The 23,569-nt window shown below is 35.4% G+C and overlaps 1 protein-coding gene across 1 annotated transcript in view; it reads left to right on the top strand.

The window, feature by feature from the left end:
* The window catches only part of ABCG7 (ABC-2 type transporter family protein), a 235,844-nt gene extending 222,638 nt beyond the window's left edge, over window positions 1-13,206 (top strand). Inside the window, exon 11 of the mRNA XM_089812839.1 lies at window positions 12,746-13,206. Coding sequence (XP_089668965.1) covers window positions 12,746-12,934 — 189 coding nt within the window. The 3' untranslated portion in view covers window positions 12,935-13,206. The remainder of the gene's footprint in view (window positions 1-12,745) is intronic.
* The last annotated feature ends 10,363 nt before the right edge of the window (window positions 13,207-23,569 follow it).

The following is a 23,569-nucleotide window of genomic DNA, read 5'->3' on the forward strand; positions in this document are numbered from 1 at the left end:
TTAGCATTCAATTTGCACATGACAGAGGTTGCAGCTATGAGGATTAGAACTCTGAAAACCATGGAAAGTTGCATGATAATAGCCAAGTCTCTTGATCCTACACTTGAAGTTGAAGCCATTAGCAGTGCTACTCACATACTTAATAGGTCTCCTCATAATGCCTTAGATGGTAAGACTCCTTTTGAGGCATGGTGCGGCAGAAAACCAGTTGCGAGTCACCTTAGAGTCTTCGGTTGTCCAACATGGGCTAACCTATCTTCCAGGAGTTGCAAGGCACCAACACCTAGGCCTTGTACCTTCATCGATTATGAAGACAATGCAAAGGCTTACAGACTTATGGAGCCAGAGACACTAGATTTTTGTGGAGAAGGATGTTCACTTTGAGAAAAGTTCACCCAGCTTATCCTCTACTCCTCTCCGCACTTCATACACAATGGAAACTGATAGTGACACTAGCGATAGTGCTTCAACAGATTCAGACATGTGGGGTTCTATCAACATTTGCAGTGAGAGGTCACATCATCAGTCTAGTCCACATGCTTATATTGCCACAGTGAAAGGTCCAACACTGCATGGTACATCTCGTCTTCCAGCTCTAGCTTCCGTTGACTTGGGAGATAGCCTTGAGGACATACATCTTCTCATTGATAACGATGATCCTTCTACATTTGTTTCGAAGGCTCACTCTGACCCTTATGTCCATTCTCTACATGATCAATCTTCACAGGTTGGCGCGATTGTGGATCCTTATGAACAGCTGTTGTCGGAGGTCTCTTTGTCAATTGAGGCGACAGATGGTTCATTGGAATAGGTTCAATAGACATCCTTGGCAGATTTGCATTCGTTCTTTTCAGCACAGTTGGAAGGGGCGAACATCAGCATCAGCATAGGGATACTTGAGCAGGTTTCAGGGCCAGCATACATCTTCGGGATTGTACCTTTGCCTTTGTTTCTCCCTATTGGTGTAAATAAGTATTCACTATTTACACTTACTTAAGTTTATACTTACTTTTGTTACTATTTATTTATTAGCCACCTAGGAGTATGTGCACTCTTGTGAGTTATGTTGACAACGCAGGAGTTTGCACCTCTTTTATGCACATGGTGTCTACAACCTTCTCATTCTTATCCACCATCTAGAATGTTGGATAAGGTGTGTGCGTAGTTGTCAATGCTTATCTTATCTCCTAGTTCTTTCTAGAGACATTCTAGGTGCTCCCTGAGAGGCCTTTATATACAGGCATTCCTAGTGTGTTTGTACATCATATCACATACTGAATAGAGCAATGTATTAGGACATACTCTGAGTAATTGATCATATCCATTTTTGGTCTACAGTTGTGCTTGTGTTTGAGTTCTTTGTTCCTGAGTGAATTTTGCCCTTAGGGAAATTCTTACATGGTATCAGAGCTCTTGAAGATTTTCTCATCACATAGTTGTTCAAGACCACACTTGTTTCATCACTTTAGCTCGAATCCGGAGCACTGCAGAAATTGGGAGTGTCTAGAGCTAGATCTGACCTCGCCATTGCATCCGGAATGCTGATTCAATGAAAATTGGCTATAAAGTTGGCTGCCCTAGGCTAAAGTCGAATGTGAGGCAATTTTTTTGCAAACTGGCATCCAAAGGACCGATTTGCAAAATTGATATGATCATTTCAGATCTGTACATTTAATTTTTAGATTTGCATTTTTTTTCATCTGCATCTCTGCTATTTTTTTCGGATCTCCATTATTTTCCGAATTATTTTTTGGCCATAGGGCCATAGGAGAGATTTTTTGCAGGTGAAGATTGGAGCTTGCTAGTGCAAATCAGATATTTGCTTCACATTTAAAAGGTCCGAAAACCCCCAGATCTGATTTTATTTCATCCAAATCGGACATTTGAGGCAAAATCTAGAGCCATTTGATTTTCGGAGGTGTGACGATGATTCAAAAAAAATAACAGCAACAACGATATCTTCCTCATACGGACCCCTTTTTGGGAGCAATTTTGTTTGTTTTGGAGTACGATTTCGTGATCTACACATTGGTGCAGGTGGTTTGAGATCTCTATTTCTGAATTTTTCTACAACTCCAAAATCCCAATTTTTGCCACTTAAAATGCTTAGTACGAGCTCATCTGGACTCCAAATCAGGTTCCCTTTTTTTTGAAAGTGCATATTTTTTTGTCTGCTTTCCAGATCTGTAATCATATTATAGGTTCTGTGGACAGAAACACTACTTTCAGAAATATGCCCTAAATTGGCAAGTGGCTACCAAGTGCCTAAATCATACATTAGGGGGGTTCTTTGATTCATTATTCCTTGATTCTTTGGAGGTTACATTGATTAGTCCATCATGGAAGAATCAGATTTGATCTATTTGCACCCAAATAACTATCAAGAATGGAGTCAAATTGCTATCAAATTTCTCAGTCAGCACAATGCACTACCATATGCGAAAGGACTTGAATATGATCTTGAGACTTCTACTCTCATTGGTACTGTTCTCTTTCTATATACAAATTATGAGGTTTTGGATTTAATGACTGACCTTAAGCTGTCTGATCATTATGATAATTGGATGCATCTTTGGGAGACTTATGGAGATCCAAACATTCCTTCATTGCCCAAAAGATCTCATACCTCTAGTTGCAGCTGACTCCTTTTCAGATGAGATCACACCCCCAACTCCTATTGCTCCTAATGATCCTGTTCCAGCCACATGCTTCGGATTCAGTGCAGCAGGATACTTTGTCTTCCTACATTACCTTCATGTGAAGACTTCCTTTCCGCCCTTGCAGGCCTGTTCTTGGAGTCTCACATTGAAGATATGGGAGACATTCTTGATGACATTCATCTTCTTTTTGAGGCAAATACTTCTTCTTTTGCCATAGTGACAGATTCATGTACTTCAATACTGCAGGGTACACATTGACTTCTAGGTGATGACTTCTTGCTAGACATTTTAGTTCTGTTCGTGGAGTCACACACAACGGATATGGAAGACTTTTTTGATGATTTATCGCTTCTCTTTGATGAGGCAGATTCTTCTACAGTTGTTGTGAGGGCCCACTCTGACCCTTAAGTCCATTCTCTACGTGATCAATCTTTCCAGATTGGCGTGATTGTGGCTTCTCATTTACAGAAGCTGTAGGAGGTCTCTTTCACATTTGAGAAGACGGTTTCCTAAAGTAGGTTCTTCATCATTCCTTGTTCGATCTGTTCTTCTCTTCAGCAGTATTGGAGGAAGCCATCATCAGTATCGACATAGGGACTTTTGAACAGGTTTCAAAGACACCGGTCATCATAGAGATTCCTTCTCCATACAAGGGATGCATCTCATAGGTACCCTTGCATTTGTTTCTTCCAAAGGGGAGGAACATCATTCTACAGTCATGGATTAGCTTCTTCATCGGAGGATTTCTCACTGATCAGCACACTACTTTTAAAGGTGGGGGACTACCTCGTCTCTTTCTTTTCCTTTTTGGGGGGGACTTTTTCCTCTTAGGGGGTTTTGTCCTTCTCCCATCTTTTTCTTGTATATATTGGATGTATGTCGTAATGGGGGGGTCTTGATTACTCCATCCATCCATGCATCCCTTTTCATCTCTCTTTTTTGGAGAGGGTTGTTCCCATGAGGTTTTCCCTCTTTCCCCACTTTATGGGAGATTTGCATTTTCATTATGTACATGGGTACCTAACATGGCCTAGTAGTCGAGACCCATCTTGCACTTCATCCTAGTTTTCGTAAGCTTAAGGGCATTCCCTTAAGTTGCACTTAAGGGGGGGTGTTGGTGTAAATAAGTATTCACTATTTACACTTATTGAAGTTTACTAAGGTTAATGCATATTTTTTATTATTTATTTATTAGCCACCTAGGAGTATGTGCACTCTTGTGAGTTGTCATGTTGACAACATAGGAGTTCGCACCTCTTTTATGCACATGGTTTCTACAACACAGGAGTTAACACACTAATTAAGCACATGGTGTCTACAACCTTCTCATTCTTATCCACTCATCTAGAATGTTGGATAAGGTGTGTGCTTAGTTGTCAATGCTTATTTTATCTCCTGGTTCTTTCTAGAGACATTCTAGGTGCTTCTTGAGAGGCCTTTATATACAGGCACTCCTAGCGTGTTTGTACATCATATCACATACTGAATAGAGCAATGTATCAAGACATATTCTGAGTAATTGATCATATCCATTTTTGGTCTACAGTTGTGCTTGTGTTTGAGTTCTTCGTTCCTGAGTGAATTTTGCCCTTAGGGAAATTCTTATATGGTATTAGAGCTATACCAAATTCTTACACTTCCTAAGGGAAGGAACACCATTCTGCATTCTTGGACCAGCTTCTTCATTCCTGAGTGAATTTTGCCCTTAGGGAAATTCTTATATGGTATTAGAGCTATACCAAATTCTTACACTTCCTAAGGGAAGGAACACCATTCTGCATTCTTGGACCAGCTTCTTCATCGAAGCAGCTTTCACTAACAGGCATTCTTCATTTGGGGGGTGGGGGGGACTACCTTGTCTCTCTTCCTCTTCTTTCTTATGGGGGGGACTTTTTTCTCTTGTGAGGTTCTTGTTCTTCTCATTCTTCACTTTTGTATATACTGGATGTATGTCATAATGGGGGGGTCTTGATTACTCCATCCATCCATGCATCCTTTTTCATCTCTCTTTTTGGGGGAGGGTTTTTCCCATGAGGTTTTCCCTCTTTCTCCGCTTTATGAGAGATTTGCATATCATTATGTATATGGGTACCTAACATGGCCTAGTAGCCGGGACCCTTCTTGCATTTCATCATAGTTTTCATAAGCTTAAGGGCATCCCCCTAAGTTGCACTTAATGGGGGGTGTTGGTGTAAATACGTATTTACTATTTACTCTTAAGTTTACTTAGGTTAATGCATTATTTTATTATTTTATTTTGTGAGACACTTAGGAGTTTGCACACTTTTTTGAGTTGTCATATTGACAACATAGAAGTACGCAACTCTATTTTAGCACATGGTGTCTACAACACTGATTTGTGTGTCACACCCTTGTAGGCTTATCCTCTCATCAACGCACTTACTTCCGTGCTTAATAGAGGATAACCCATATCTGGTGGACATGTGCCTAGATGTATGACATCATGTAGCTGATTACGAGGCATTCTAGATGTATCTCAGAGGCCTTTATATACAGGCACTCCTAGTGTACTTAGACATGGCATATTGAATAATTATATCGTCATTTTGATCATACTCTCTCTTTCTGATCTACAGTTGTGTTTGTGTTTGAGTTCTTAGTTCCTGGGTGAATTTTGCTCTTATGCAAATTCTTAAAATTATTTCATCTTTTCCAAGTGGCTTTTTCTGCCTTATCTTCAGGTATCAAAATGTCTAATTCATAAACGATTCTAGCTCTAATTCTTCAAGAATTGTAATAATCTGAATTTTCCAAGAAATTTGCTGCTCCTTCATGTCTGTCCTCAACTCTAACATTATTTGACATATTGTCACCTTTTGTTTCAAGATTCAGTTTGAGTCTCTCTACCAATTTGGCTCTGATACCATGTAAAGTTTATTAGATCTTTATTGGTGGAGACTAAGCAACTATATTTTCAGTCTTGATATTATGTAATTATGAAGATCTTTTAATTTCTTATGTGATTGCTTGACTTCTTAATCAAATATGTTTGTTGAAGTAGTATTCTGACATAGTCTGAGATCGATATGCCAATGTGATTGATATGATTTGCAAATAGAAAATGAAGTATATATATATATATATATATATATATGTTGAAACATAATCATGTAGGGGCATGACCCTACGTGGTCATGCCTCAACATATATATAATGACACTTGTTCATAATTAATCTCACCTGATACTAATCGGTGATGACAAGTCTGAAACTAATAACCAAGCAGTGAGTAAGTCACCCGATGAAGACTGCCTATTTATCAATTGGTATTAACAAGATGACACCCGATAGCAATCAGTGTTAAGCATAATGACATCCAATAATAGTCGAAGTGGAGGACAATAACATCCAAGTTCTATCGATGGTGAATGAAACCAACTTTAGATGTAATTTATATCTTTAATATAGAAGATCGATACCATGCAAGAATGAAGAATTAGGACACTCACAAAACATGTATTTTGCAGTGTAATTATAATGACAGACTTGTGTGTGTGTGTGTGTGTGTGTGTATAATGTCCACTACTAAGATAAAACAACAGATGTTTCAATACACTAAATGCTAACATTCATAACAAGATGATTGATTTTCAGAGGGAGTTTGGAAAGGCCTTGTGTGTGACTATATGACCTTAATGGGCCTACCCCATGTGTACATCATGAGGAAGTGACAACCTCCAAATGATCATCACTTGTATCTGCAAAAGTTATTGAAAGGTGACGATCTTACAATAACCTAATTTTCTATTATGATGGATATCTTACAATGTCTATATAGATCATGATAGATTATACTTTGCATGGTCAATGTTTATATGGTAACAATTATGAGAATGCATGTGCACATACCTTATAAACATTTTTTGAGTACATGGTGAATGTTATACAAATTGATGTTCTCAAGGGCCATTACATAGAGTACTTGGTGAATAGCAAACAATTTGATTTTATAGAGGCCATTACTCACAGTACTTGGTGAATATCTTGCATTTCAACATTCTGGAAGGCCATTACATAAAGAGTATTTGGTGAATATCATTGATATTCTGGAAGACCAATACTCATAATATCAGATGTGATATCAAACATTTTTGAGTAATTGGTGAATATAATGTATTCTGCAAGACCAATGCTTGTGATATCAAACATTTTTGAGTAGTTGGTGAATATCATGTATTCTAGAAGACCAATACTAATGATATCAAATGTGATATCAAACATTTTTGAGTAATTGGTGAATATCATGTATTGATATTCTGGAAGACCAATACTCATGATATTAGATGTGATATCAAAACTTTTTGATTACTTGGTGAATATCGAATGTCGATATTCCAGGAGACCAATACTCATGATACTAGATGTGATATCAAACCTTATTTGAGTACTTGGTGAATATATGTGTTGATGTTTTGGGAGACCAATACTCATGATATTAGATGTGATATCAAACCTTATAAGAGTATTTGGAGAATATCATGTATTGATATTTTGGAAGACCAATACTCCTAATATTAAATGTGATATCAAAATGTTACTTGAAGTATTTGGTGAATATCATGTGTGGATATTTTGGAAGGCCAATATTCATAGTGGGAACCTTCAGATCAAAAGTTTCCTTAATCTGTTATTTCTAATATTACCAATGGTGTAATATCTGTCATGTTTATCCTCCCTAGCTAAGAGGGATATATATAGATATATATAGGTTTATTTGACTAAAGCTACCAAACATCAACACTCCCTCTTAAGTTTATATATATATATATAAAACTATGATTATATTTGTTATTATGTTAATTATTAAATTAACAAATAGACGTGTCCCATTAAGGGACATTCTCTTCATAGTTTATGATCATTGTAAATATAAGAGGTCGTTGCCATTTGAAAGACACAAACCAATCATTATGGCAGTGCTTAGTACATTTGCATTGGTCCTTGAAAATCAACACCCATTTGCAATGGGGCTGTGTCCAAAGGTCACAATAGGAACCATATTGCATCTTGCTCATTTTGTAGAATAATCTTTTTCCTAAGTTTCACTTTAAGGGGTGTTGGAGTTGATGATTTTTTTATTTACTCAAGCTTGAGTTCACTTGGGTATTATTTATTAGTTTATTAATGTAATTTTAGTTGCTGAAAATTGACAGTTAGTTTTCCCTGCTGGCTCTCGTCTTGCCTTTGTAAGCAAGGCTTTGTACATTATGTAAGCATCTCAATACATTTTTCATCTGCTGGTAAAATATCTTTCTCTCCGTGAAGGTTCCTGCTAGTTGCACTTCTGGGAGATTGATCACTCCAACACATTTAACTGTAAATCATTTGCAATAAGCATGACCCAGATAGCAAGATGCAGAAATCAAGAATGATACACAATGCCAAACAAATTAACAATTATAATAATCAACAGATATACTGAAATTGGTGAAGGTGAAATGCTGTAATAGTCCAAAAGTATAAGATCTTTTTGTTTACATCCCAATAATACAGATTCAGACAAGAGATGCCAATAGTAACACCTTATTGGGAAAATACATTGATAGCAATACAGTAAGTATAGTAACATTATCAAAGTAAAATATCAATAAACATGCAAAGAAAAAATGCCTTGGGCATTGCATAGACACCTCAGCTACCCTTAAAAAATCACTATAGACCATCATGCATTAAAACATACTATTTTACAATTTCTATGTTTGCAAGTCCTAGACTCTTTTATTGCAAGTATTTCTCCATGATGCCATTGGTCTTGCTTCATTTGAACCAATTTCTGGCTCAATGGCTTGTGTGGCTAACAGCATAAAATGCCAGATATGCACTATGTCTTGAGTGTTAATTTACCTCTGAAAAAACCTTTGTAAGGACAATATGTGCTATGAGATACAGACCTTAGTATCAAAGGTGCTAAGTTGCAAAACATGTTTTTCTTCTGTTATAGTTGTCACCATTCATTCTTTGTTCCATTGAAAGTATTTCCCCTAAATTTAAGTACTGTTGTCAATTGTGAAGAGCAAGCAAAAAATTAGCTACCTATTTACCTATTGAGTTGCGCAAAGCATGGTATGGAAGTACAGACTTTGATGTCGCATATGGAGCAAGGTCGTAAATATCAGATTAAGGTTGTTTATTATGAGTGAAAGATGCACACTAGGATGTAGACAAACTTTCCAAGTGCCAGCGAGGGTTTCTTGCAATTGTTTTAAGGATGTATTATAGTATTTCAAAAATCCAAAATGATATGTGCACTAGAAAATATGATGAGGGCGGTAAGCAAATAATTACATTGCAGCTGCAAAGATATGTATCTTACAGTTTATCTGATCTTCAGTACCATGAGTGCGTAGTATTTTATGACACTGCAGTTGGTCCAGCTAAAATTTTTTGTTCTAATTGTAACTGCTTGAAAGGTGTGGTGACTTTATGTAGGAAAAATATTTCTTCCTCTAATGTATGTGTTTTCAGTGAAGTTCAAGAAAATTAAGGCTTCATCTCAGGCAAGTTTTGTGCCTTAACTTCACCTTTGGAGACAATATCAAATAGCAGCATTGCAGGAACATATTTCCATTTGTACACAAATTTTACCTGGGCAAATTTCTTTATATATCCTTATGTGCCTCTATACTACTTCCTCAGTTCTACATTCTACTCTGCATGATACTATGCTCAATATGGGGCCGAAAAAGTTTTCTTCATTTTTTAATTTGCCAGTTCAAACCATTGTATGGGCCACAAATGCAGAAAAACATATGATAATATTTCTATTAAGATGAATGTGAAATGGTTAAAGGATGAACACGTACTGAAAAATTACGCAGATGCAATTTGATAAATTGACCATCTTTGGTTTCTTTTATAGAAAGTTCAAAAAATACAGAGAAGTTGGAAATGTTATAGGGAATTATGATGAAGTGATTTAAACTTTCTTTTAGATTAAATTGGTCCACGGGACTCAACTAAGCGTGTGGACAATGCAGCTTACACATTTTGCAGAGGTTTTAAAACAAAATGCATTGTCTACACACATTGGGAGGTGTCCGTGGATTGTGGAAGCATTTCTATTCAGACAAGTCCAACAATTGCAAAGGATCATCATGGCCATCTGTAGTTAGGTAATATGATTAGATGTCTATCCTGTTCATATTTGCACTTGCAAATAGCTCCATATCCCTTTAAATTGTTGGCTGGATGGGCTTGTCATGTAAAGCAGACCATAAGCAGGTCCTTGAGCTGAAACTTTTATTTGGTTTGTTATCATTATTGTGTTATTGATTTTTCCTTATGCATCTTGCAATGGGATTATAATTTACAGTGCACTTTTCTTCAAGGAAGATGATCTTAACCCTATTGAGGGTATTGTTGGATGTGAAGTCAAACTGTCATGTTTGTTCATTTCATATTCCGCTTATTTGTTTCTTTGTCTTCTGTTGAAGACTATTGTATAAATATAAGGGCAAAGTCCTATGTATGTAAGTTGTAAGCTGCAATGACTGAATAAATGATTAGCTCTACTGTCAGTGTGGACATAGCCACAAGTTGTGGTGATCCACGATATATCTCGTCTCTTGTCCCTATTTTTTGTATTCTCAGTTTATCTCTTAAATTAACAATTGGTATCAGAGCATATAGGTTCTAGGAGAGCAAAGCAGTCAAGTCAATTGTAGAACCAAGCAAAAATAAAGCCATTCAAGAAAAATTCTGCAGAGGAGGAAAAAATGGTAGATAATGCTCAGCAAAAGATGAGACTGTTGTCCGAGTTCATTTCTATCTGCATTTGTTGGTATACATAATACACTATTCTCGGCAAAAAAGTCACAGAGACACAGTTGTAGATCATTTAAAGAGGAGCAACTGAAATAGCAGACAAAAAAGATATTGTTGATAAAGGTTTGAGATTGGGGAGGAGTAAGAAGGGTATCTCCAAGCAGGTATTTTGAAATTGACAAAGGGGGCGTGAGAGGAAGTCGCATGAGTATTAATTTTGAAAGAACAGGTATTGCTAGATCAGGCTCTGGAGGCACGCGAGCATAAAGAGATTAACGCCAAGTTTGTGTGGAATATGGAGAGATGTGGAAGAAATATGCCCCGGAGTGCTTTCCTATTGGATGAGACCAAAGAAATATCTGGATTTCTTAATTCAATTGGCTTTATTATAATATTTTCGAGCATGACAAAAGATGAACATCTGGTATCCATGGACATTGGAGCTGGTGATCAAGGAAAGACGCTTGGCTATGTGGCTGATGAGATCCCTAAGCTCATGCGTGTAACTCATATGTTAGCAACTAAACTTGGTTCCAAGCTTACCGAGGTCAGAAATAAGTTATTTTTCTTTGACAAGAGGGATGGGTTTTAGCTGGATTTGGTGTCAGTAAATGATACTTCCAGGTAGCTTTTGCCGGAAGCTAAAGATATAAATTCTATCCATTTTCAAAGTGTTGAGGCAGCATGTCAATAAGAAACTATTATGACCAGTCCGAGCTCCCCAATTATTAGGTGGAGATGCTAAATTTGGCCTTAATTTTGAAGGGCATTATGGAGCAGTTGCAGCTTCAAGTATCACTGCTTAGTGTGATGTTTGGCATCATTTTTCAGATTTTATTTTTTGATATCATGAATAATTTGGTATCACACTGCAGTAGGGTTTTTTATTTATTTGGAAGCAATAATTTTTTGTTGTTGTCATGAGATGGTTTCCTTTATGTGATTGGGGATGTATGTTATTGTGTCATGGTGAGCTCTTTCTAGATTAGAGCGTTGACATGATACAGGTTCTCATGGTAGGGTATGCTCTTTAGACCATGAGGTTCTAATTTGTGGAGATCAAGTTGTCATGTTGTGTTCCCAGGTTATGCAAACGTGCAATGGGAGTTTTGACAATTGATCTTGGTTAGTGCTCTTGGTATCGGGTACTTTGGCGGATTGACCATGGAGCACATTAAGAGGCTTGGTCACTAGTTCTCTTGGTTTAGAGAACATTTGTTGATATAGTTTCTCATTGGAGGTTTCAACATGAAGTCTAAGGAGCCTACACTTGTGGATGGACACGAGTTCATTATGGACCTAGTGGAGATTTTTCTGAGAAGAGTGATTGTGACTTGGTGTTTCCTGGAGGAGCATTCTCACTCCCCATGCTTGGTCTACTCGGCAAATTTATCTCCCTGTGTATTTGAGTTTAGGAGATATTTGATATTGTTCCTAGTTTTGGAATGTTTGGAGTTTGATCTTCTTGTTTATAGGGGCTTTTCATCCATGGTGTTTGGGTGTTTAAGCACTCTCATATGGGGAGGTAAAGAAGATCATACTTGACACAGCTGAGCACTTGGTGGTGTTGGTAGAAAGATTAGTTATGGTTTGCATGGGTGTTCCTTCCAAGAAAGGAGTTGGAAGAGGTCATGATATTTTGCAGCATGTTGGTTGCGGTTTGCACATCAACTCTAGTTATTGCCACACCTATTTATGTGCTGATTGGTAGATTGAGTCAACTTTTGGTTGACATTGCTCATACAATTTGACTGGTAGTATGAGTTGAATATTTTAGTATAAATCTACTGATGTTTTATAGTTGGTTGGATGTGATTAGCAACTGACTTGATGATTGTCAATTGGCAACATTCTTACCATGGGATTGGTAAGGGCAAGCAGAGTTTAAGTGGAAGGTTGTTCAGATGTGAGGTTGCAGCAAAAGTTAAACTTCAAGTGGGAGATTGTTGGATGTGAAGTCAAACTATCATGTTTGTTCATTTCATATTCCTCTTATTTGTCTCTCTGTCTTCTGTTGAAGACTATTGTATAAATATAAGGGCAAAGACCTATGTATGTAAGTTGTAAGCTGCAATGACTGAATAAATGATTAGCTCCACTCTTAGTGTGGAAATAGCCACAAGTTGTGGTGAACCACGATATATCTCGTCTCTTGTCTCTATTTGACATTTGTGTGTTCTCAATTTGCCTCTTGAATTAACAGGTATACTGCCTATGTTCTCAACATATAGCTTTCTTGTTATTAAATTATATTTCTGAATGTTGAGATAAAAATTAAGATGTGCCATTACTCATTGCAGGTACTGGAAAGGCTGTCGTTTAGTGGGAATTCAGTGGGCAATTCATTGGCTCAAGAAGGCCGCATACTACTATTTTGGTACTGGATGACTTATGTTCTCCTGAAAACCAAGAAGCCTAAGTATCAAGCACTAGAGATTCCACAGGCTGAACTCAAACCTTCACCTGTGTTGGAGGAAATGAACGAATAAACTTTTGTCCCTTGAAAAGCCAAACAAAAAAATGTATCTTCTTGTTATTGTCTGGGACACCATGTGAATAAAAATAAAAATAAAAATAATTAGGTTTTTATACAATTTCAAGTTAAATTACAGCTTATATGAGGAACTTAACATTTTAGTATGTCAGTGGCATTTTTGATGGGTTATTTTTTCCCTAATTAGTTTAGTTTATCAAAATCTGGAAGACATTTCATTTACCAAGATTATAAATAAAATTTACAGCATCTTTAGATTCGACATCATATGTGACATTCATAGTTTTTCCCATGGTTCTGCCAAGAATGGTTCTCTAATAATTCTCTTAATGGTTGCAAATGTTACCAACCATTTCAGTGGAACACTTTAAATTAATCTCCCATGTGACTTGTACAGATTTATAATATCTTGTGGGATGTCTGTCACTTGGATGTTATGATCAATAAGTATTTGTTTCCTCAAATTTAGGTACATTGCATATAATTTTTTATTTCTTCTGATAGGTTTAATAGATTGCTTTGCTAACAGATCTTTGGGCTGTCAAATTCAGCCTTGTTTTATGATGAACTAATTTTATGCAGTCTATGGCAAAAGAATATTTATACAAATGCTAATGAATAATAAAACTTTAGAGTGATCTACCGCTTTCTCAGTAAACCCTTTGTATGTTCTATGGTAAAAGAATATTTATACAAATGCTAATGAATAACAAAACTTTAGAGTGATCTACCGCTTTCTCAGCAATCCCTTTGTATGTTCTATGTGATTGTTGCCACAAAATCTCAATTATGAGACAGATTTATCAACATTGATGTGGAAAGGAATCTGGATCATTGTAGTAAGTGGGCATGTTGCATTCAAGATTGGAGCATATTAAGAGAAAAAGATAATACAAAAAGAAGATTTGAAAAATGATTTATGTGTTTTATATTTAGTGTAATAAAGTTTTACGACAAAATATCTCAAACTTTTAAAAATTCAAAAAGAGAGTATATGATCATATATGACAGTCTAAAACATTGTTGAACTATACTAGCACTTTCACCTTTGAAGGGTGCAAGGGTTAAGTCAATAGTATTGTATACTTTTGATAATGTTTTTGAATAGTTATTTATAAACTTTCCCTGTCTACTTCCCTACCTCCATTTTTATATTTTTCTTATTCATGCACATAGACACTCTTTTCTCCCTCCCTTTCTATGTCTTATATTATACCTCTTTACCTTTTGCTCCTCATTCCTCTATTTCTCTTTGATATTTTCGATCTATCTATCTGTTTACTATTCATCTATAACCTTATTTGTATACTTCCTTATACCTCCACATCTCACTCTTATCTCATCCATGTTTTTACCTTAGAACATATTATAAAAAGAGATTGCCACATACAACTTGAAAATTTGAGCGACAAGATAACCAGTATAAATAGGAATAAGAACCCCCATTTTGTCATACATTTGACATGCATCTCGTTATAAAGAATTCTCCAACTTATAAATTTAAATATCTTTAACTCATCAATTTCCTCTATTTCTCATTGATCTATCTATCCATCCATCCTAATCTATTTAGCTACTCTATATCTATCTATCTATCTAGATTCTATCTTGATCTATTTAGCTACTATCTATTTATCCCCTCATATATCTCTATTGTTTGATCTCTTGATCCTTCCCCCTCTTCTCTCTCCTCTTCCTATTTCTCCCCCTACCACTTCTTACTCCTTGGGTCTCCCATCATGACTATACCCCACTCTGATATTTGATTCTTGTCCATCTATCTACACTTTCCCCCTATTTTGCCCTATGTCATATTGAAACTTATTCTTTTGTTTCGATCACATTATTTCTTTGACTCGCTCCATCCCTATATAACTCCTCATGCCTCTCTCTCTCTCTCTCTCTCTCTCTCTCTCTCTCTCTCTCTCGCTCGCTCTCCCCTCATTACCTTCACACATAATTCTTAAGGTCATGGTGCAACTATGTTTTTTTCTCCAAAATTTATTTCTCATGTTTGAGTCACTAACTTTGACAATTAAGAAATAAACATGATGCATTCATTTATTCATTATAGATGTAGAGTAAATAATAATAATTGTGCCTATAAAGTATTATTTGGCTTAAGTATGATAGTTATACTATATTTTTTTATAACAAGTATCAATTTAAAAATGATTTATTTAGTCTTGTGATTTAGTACAATGGGTATGTAAAGTTTACATATTGCTAAGCTCTCATTCAAACTCACATTCTTAAAGTATTAAGTGTTGGATGCGAAAAATCTTAGAAAAAATTTAGATGAATTCAAATTTCCATTTCATGTTGTTTATCTTAATTAAATTAGTTACATTTACCTCTAAAATTGGTCAATTTTAATTTTACCAGTAGTGTATTAATGAGATTGATCATTTTAAAAGTGTATGTTTTGTACAAATGATCTCTTTTATTTATCCTTTCAAGAATTTATGTTTATTATGAATTTTTTGCTTAGGTGAAAACAATTTTAAAATCTATAATTTATCAAAAATCTCATAAAAAATGTTGACAAATCTATTTGTAATGTGGCAAATAATAAATTAAGATGCTATAAATTTAATATTTTAATGTGAATATATATAGCTATTTTTGAAACAACTTCTATATATATATATATCATATTTTATTACAATAATTTCCTTACCTTAATAATTTGAATTTAAATGTGTGATTTTATTCATATTAAGATTTTATTCATATATATCAACATATGCTAAATAAATGGCAAGGAACTCTTATTTCCGGTACAAATATATCTATCACACATTCTCTTTTTGCGGATGATACACTTTTGTTTGGCTTGTCAAATGTTCAAGAGGCTCGTCATATATTTTATACTCTCAATCTATACTTAGCAATGTCTGGGCAAGCCATTAATGCTCAGAAATCCAAGATCTATTTTTTCAATACTAAGAAAATGGTTTCAGATAAAATCAAATAGATTCTGGGTTTCTCAAAAGACTTCTTACCCTCTGTATACTTGGGCATTCCTTTTTTTATGGGTTCAAATAAATCTTCATATTGGTCTTCGGTCATACAACATATTCAGAGTAGAATTGCAGCTTAGAAAGTTAGATGGTTGTCATTGGCTGAAAGAATATTGTTGATCAAATCAATATTAGCTGCAATTCCAAATTATTTTATTCTTGTCCTTAAAGCCCCACCTAAAGTATTGGCTACAATTCAAAAAATGGTCAAGGGTTTCCTTTGGTCAGGCAATATGGATGAATCTCGTAAGATCCTGCTCATTTCCTTGCAGGATATGTTGTAGACTCCAAAAGTTGGAGGGGCAGGAGTATGTAACCTTTACGAAAGATATGAAGCATTTGGTGGGAAATTGATTTGGCACATGTACAGTAAACCTTAGTCCAAGTGGTGCAAAATTATGCAGCAAAAATACCTAGATAATAATGATCCTTCTAGAATTCTCACCATTTTAAATCCTCCAAAAGGTTCGGTTATTTGGGATTTCATGATAGCTTCCTATAAAATTATAGTAGACTACATCTCCTGGGAAGTGAACAATGGCTCTCACACTAATATTTGGAAAGACTCTTGGAATGGTCAAATTCCCCTTTCTAATACTGGGATCTTATTGAATATTATTGAAGTATCTGAACACCATTGGGGAACCCAACTTAATCAATATGTGGCATATATTTGTGAATTTTAGGGAAAGTATTTTGGAAGGATCCAACTGTTTTACCACTTTCACCTCAGGAAATCTATCAATTTCAAGAAATTCTGAAATCTAGACAAGTCTTTTTTTCTAGAACCCAAGATAGGATCTTTTGGGCACCAGCCAAGGATGGCAACTACTCAATTAAAGAGGGTTCGGTTATTTGGGATTTCATGATAGCTTCTCGTAAAATTATAGTAGACTACATCTCCTAGGAAGTGAACAATGGCTCTCACACTAATATTTGGAAAGACCCTTGGAATGGTCAAATTCCCCTTTCTAATACTGGGATCTCATTGAATATTATTGAAGTATCTGAACACCATTGGGGAACCCAACTTAATTAATATGTGGCATATGTTTGTGAATTTTTAGGGAAAGTATTTTGGAAGGATCCAACTGTTTTACAACTTTCACCTTAGGAAATCTATCAATTTCAAGAAATTTTGAAATCTAGACAAGTCTTTTTTTCTGGAACCCAAGATAGGATCTTTTGGGCACCAGCCAAGGATGGCAACTACTCAATTAAAGAGGGGTATAAAATTTTGCAACAAAATGATTTGAATAAATCTACTTCTAGGGCATTTTCATTCTGTTGGAATTCTGTTGTACTCTCTAAAGCAGGTTGTTTCTCATGGTTAGCACTAAATCAAAGGATTCTAACTAGTGATAGATTAAACAGATTGCATACTGCTCCCCCTTTTAAATGTGTTCTTTGTGAGGAACATGAAGAAATTGTGGATCATCTTTTCGTCACATGCAGATTTGCTTATCACTGCTGGTGTTTTGTTTTCAGTAAACTAAACTATTCTACTCCTTTACAAAACAATCTTTGGGATCTCTTTCAAGCCTAGCCAGTTCTTTATCAAAACTCATTGTTTGTAAACCTATGGAAATGTATCCCAACTTTGGTTGTTTGGGCTATTTGGTGGGAATGAAATAAACATATTTTCAAAAAGGAGTCTCATCCATTAGACACTGTTTTGGATGGTATTGAAAGATCAATCTTGGAGGTGACTAAATTCAATTCGATAGTTACTCATTGGGATTCTCAAATAGTCCAAAAATGGAAACACTAATTCATACCAGATGGGTGGAAAATCAGTACATCATCCACCTCTTTGTTAACTCGTAAAAATACTTGTTGATGCTTGTATCTACAAGCGCATCATATCTTGGAGATTAAAATATATACTTAGCCAAATTTGGAGACTTCTTGATGAATGTAAGGATGTTTGTATCTTGCATACTTATCGTGAAGAGAATCAAGTTGCAGATTATCTATTGAACTTGGGGTGTGATGGGTTTGTTGTTTCATCACTTCATCCATCACCCATAATTGAGAAACACATTGTTCTAAAAAATCTTATCCAGACTGATATGGCGGTTAAACCTTGATCATAACAATTACTCTGTGTTGTACTCTGACTCGGTAGCCACTAGTAGACAAGGCATAACTTCCTAGTCGATTGCTCGACAAATGAGTAGTTCTTCCTGTATTGCTTGGCACCAACATAATTGCTCGGTAATCATTACTTGTTCAGCACCTCTAGTCACTTGGTACGTGACTCGGCAACCACTAATACACATTTGGCTCGGCACCTTCTACTTGACTCGGTAATTATTAATACTTGCTTGGCATACGTAGTGTTCCCGGCAGATATGGTTCGGGCTTGACAAACATGGTGTTCTCGGCATATATGGCTCGGCACATGTTTCATTCCTATGTTGCTCGGTGCATGTTACTTTCACACGACATAACTTCCTGGTCAGCAAATGAGTAGTTCTTCTTGTATTGCTCGGCACCAACATAATTGCTCGGTAATCATTACTTGTTCGGCACCTCTAGTCACTTGGTATGTGACTCGAGAAACACTAATACACATTTGACTCGACACCTTCTACTTGACTCGGTAATTATTAATACTTGATCAGCATACATAGTGTTCCCATCATATATGGTTTGGACTTGGTAAACATGGTGTTCTTGGCATATATGGCTCGGAAAATGTTTCATTCCTATGATTTTTTGGTGCATGTTACATTTATGTGTAGCACTCAACCATTTGCTTGGCAACCATCACTTGTTGCCATCTAAATTAACTCTGTATCTGCTTGGATTCTAATTCGGTTATCAGTATAAAGGTGGAGTTGGTATTGGACATTACAACCAAAAACGCTTAAATATAAATTTATGATTTGATATGCTTCAGAACATTCTTTGAGTACACTCTTTATTCATGCAAATTTATTTCGCATGAAACTTATGCTGACAGGAATTGAGAAGTACAATTGGATCACTTCAAAACCTTCTTGTTGTACTGACGATACTCAATTTGTGTATTTTGTATTGATTCCCTTCATGTGGCTAAATCTGAGTCATTAAGGTGCGGCGTTAAAAGTACTATTTCCAGCTTATGCAAGGACTTAATACGTGAGCTTTCACATGGCCTACGACATTTCACTCGCTGCAATTTATTAGATGTGGAATAACAGCTATATTTATCCCATCTTCTAATTGCATTCATATGCAAAAATCTAATTTTGTGCCTTGTGACTATGAATCAAGATGAATCGTGGGTGGGACATTACTTTGGCTAGTGAGTTGTGTCACAAACAACATCGTGTCATTTTGCCAAAAAAAAAATCGTATCTGGTTACCACCGACATTGAAGGAAGTTGTGTTGCCTAGAGATATCACAGATGCAGTGTTTGATCAAATGTTAATAGTACATTCACCCACAATTCGAAGAGCTATTCGGCACATCATTGGTGATGAGCTCTTATATCCCTTGGCACCTCTATTTTTCTACCCATCACAACTTATCTCTATTTTTCTCTCAAATGCTATGGATCTCATGCAGTCTCTGGAGATGCTTCATGCTTTGGCCCAAAAGGTAATTCATCCACATTTGCTTGCTGGTAATAAATTGATATTGGCCATGCAACATTATAATTTATGGAATGGAATGGCACTAGTTGGTGGCCTATTTTCACATAATCAACTTTTGCAAAAACACGAGTTCTTTGTTGTTTTTGATGCCATTAAGAATTTGGTAGACAAACGTAGCTTCATTTATTTGAAAAATGTATTGCAATCTGCCTCACGATCAATGGGTTTCCAACTGGTGGAAAGAATCAAGAAGGTGGGACATGCCCTTATTGATCTTCAAAGGGTTTATAATTTTTTAAGCTCCATGGGTTTAAACGTAGGCACTATTAACTTGCAGTCGCATGACCAGAATATTTGGAAATCAGTTTTTAAAGCTAATACTGAGTTGGGTTGGTCCAACGACACTTTAGACACATGTTCTGGTTGGGGGTGTCATCCTAGTGGACATGGTTCTTCTGATGGTGGCAACCTCGAGGTTTGGGAGGGACTTCATGATTTTGATGTAAATTTCTTCGGGGTTTTGATGACTTTTTAGAATAATTCTGTGAATATGTATCTCTGTTTTTTATTCCTTTTAGTTGTAGATATTACTTGGATATGATAATCCTTTTGTATGTAATGACTTGTCAAAATTTTATATGGATTCATATCCTGATCCTGATGTATTGGTGAGAAATAATAATCTCATCCTTTGTAACTTTTTCTCCAAATACTTACTTTATGTATAATAGGGATGAGACTGGGTTTTCTTACTGATTCTTTACTAGTTGACCTCTTGAATCAGTTTAATAAAATATTATAGTGGCTTGCCACTTTTGCTTTAAAAAAACAAAGATTTCATTCAGTTATATAATATAATATAAAATTCTTACAAACTTATAATCTATTGACGTTAATATTTTAATATACCTATCATAATCTTGTACTAAATGTAATCATATAAATAAGTTGAAATCTTTAAAAAAATCTTAAAACAAATTTTTTATTTTTATTTTTTTATATTTATATAAATAATACATGTTTTTAAGTCTTTTTTTTCTAAAATAAATTTTTATGTTGAAAAAATATGTTAAAGCTAGAAAATTGACATACATAACCTATATTTACTCCAAAGCATAGCATTCAAAGTATATTAACTATTGATTTTGTCTGATCTTTCATCAAAATGTACAATAAAATTATCAATAACATTTTCTACTTTGAAAAGATCATTCAATAGCATCTTCATTGATGGAAAATGTTAAACATTTTACCAAAATTGAAGCAATCAGGAAAGAAATATGCCCCAAAACTCCTATTAATTTGTTGTTTGTTAAAATAATAAAGAAAAGTCATTTTCAACTAAACAAAAAAATCAATGAGCTATTCATTAGATTCGACACATTGTAAATTATCTTGCATATATTTCAAAACTTATAAAAAGTGGTAAAACTTGAGATACAGCCGTAAATGCCAAAAAAATCACTGTTGTGTCTGCCAAACCACTGATAAAACTTAAAACCAGCTTTTTGTGAAATGGGAAACCGTGGGAAAAAATTTGGTTGTATCAGCGGGGTCCCTGACACAAGGATGGGGCCTCTAGGGAAGACATGGACAATTGTTTAGAGGGGCTTACATGCTTGATGTGCCTATGAATGCACAAGAGAGGGTGGCCGAAAGGTTGATTGCAATTGCCTCACGACCAAACCTGGAATTTGATGGTTGTATTGGCCATTTTTGCACTTTTGAACCGTATATGACACATTTAAAATTTGTTAGACCGTATGAATTAATAGATAATTTTTTTTTGAAAACTGTCTAAAAGACAACTAATTTTTTTACTAAACCATCAATATTTGTTATAGGCATCTTAGGCTTTTTGTTCTATGAATTTGTAACCCTATTTAAAGTCATTGTTGAGAAATCATTATGGAGGGTAGGGAGTTGTGAATTTAGGGCTCTCCCATGGTCTCTTGAATCTTTGAATGAAGAAATTATTTCATTATCCAACCCAGGATAGGTCACTGTTAGTAATCTCCCCCCATTTCTTTGTGATTTTTCTCGATTTTCTTGAATCGATTAGTCATGTTATGAAGGTTGATTAATCTAACACACTAATCCCTAAATACCCTAGTCTTGATACATCAGAAAGTTGATGCCTAGATATTAGGGATTCCCCAATTGTGTGCTCTATTACTTACATGGGTGGCCTCACTGCATGAAATTTATGTAGGGAGGAAGATCACAGAAGGAAAGATTGCCCTATGTTGAAGAGGAAGCTTCCCCTCCTTGCTAATTCTTCATACCCTAATCTATTAGAAATGGGAAATATTGAAGGTAGGGCGGGGGGGGGGGGGCGAGGGGGAAGGGATTAGTGTTCCACAAAATTTTGCCCAACTATGGATATTGTTAGCAATCTTTAAACTTGCATAGATGGTCAAACCAAAAAGTCAAAGCATATCACAATGCAACTCATAACACTATTATTTGTTAACTAGGGAAACACTAGCCAAGGGAAAACCCTAGTCAAGATGGTACCCACAAAATGATCCTTAATCAAAAGTATCTTATGAAAGATATTGACCCTATTAGGAGTTAGTATTACAATACAAAAGAGTGCAAGAAGAGCCCAATGCTCAAACATGCATATACAACTTTACAATGCTATCAATATTGATAGATGAATTCATGGGTGAAAGATATTGACCCATGTATTGTATACACTATTGTCTACCTTCCTATAAGTGCACACATTCCCAAGTGTCTCCAATGAACCGAGCTAAAAGAAAATAAGTTGATTGTACACTATTTTGTTGATATATATTTAGATGATTTTTTCAGTTTTTTTAATTCAAACTTATCATTTCACTTTTCCATCCCAGAATAGGCTATATGTTGCCATAAATGATAACCCTAGCGTACTACCTTAACCAAATTGCCAATAATATCCCCCTTTGGCATTGATGGAAACATATGGAAAAATTAGCTAAGTATCCAAATTACAAATTTATGAAATTATGGCCTTGTGAATTTTTTCAAAATGTGGATCATTATTAATTTATCATATCACCTTCTACACATTATACTCCCCATGAGATTGTGCTCTAACTTATATCTCCCTCATATATAATCTCTATAATATATACTACTTACAAATTTTCTTAGCATCGTATCTCCTCCCCTTTGACATCAATGACAAAAGTGAGTCCAAAGAATATGTACATGTCAAAATTGTAGATCTTCTTTGTTGGCTTCATGTTGATTTTCTTCCCAAAAGATTGATGCAGTCTGAAAAGTTGGCTTTTAGATTCTTAAGATCTTCATCCCATGAAGATTTCATTGCTTCAACAACACTTATTACTCTGCATAGACCATTGATTACTAGCTATGTTGCATTCAAGTAAGGCTACTAGCTCTGGTGCATTTAAGTATGTATAGGCAAAATTTTCTTAAGATGTCTTTGCCTCTAAAAGAGTATCAAGCTACTTCTGAATCACATTCACTTTAGGACTCAAGTGATCTCTTAGTGATTTGAATTTCTTCAACATTCTTTCTTTGTCATTCTACAAAAGTCTTAGCTCATCACTTGCTTTGCTGGTCTTTTGATCAAATTCTATCAGTTTTACCTCTTTATACTTTAAATCATCAATCAACTTTTCAATTTTTTCCTCATTATCCTTTATTGCATCTGTAATAGCATATCGATCTTTATGTGCTAAAGCACATTCCACGTACAATTTCTTTCCGTCAGTGATATACTTCCTTATTTCTTTTAGGTACATTTCTAAAACTGTTAAATCATTTCTGATATTGTTACACAGTGTATTAAATTTTTTTTCCATCATGTTTTGCTTGAATCTTGATTTTTATTGTCTCTTCCAAGGTAGAATAACGATTGCCAATTTCTTCTATAATCGTTTTTGCTCTCTTCTCAATTGTCTACTTCATCAATTGTACTTGGAAAGGCAATGTGTTTTGTAGTTTCTCTATGGTATGTTCCAATAGTCTTTGTGAATTCTCACTCATCTTTCTAGACTCTTCAA

The sequence above is a fragment of the Cupressus sempervirens genome, chromosome 2 (assembly GCF_028749045.1).
Source record: "Cupressus sempervirens isolate cs-2001-9-10 chromosome 2, ASM2874904v1, whole genome shotgun sequence".
In the NCBI taxonomy this organism is placed as follows: Eukaryota; Viridiplantae; Streptophyta; class Pinopsida; order Cupressales; family Cupressaceae; genus Cupressus; species Cupressus sempervirens.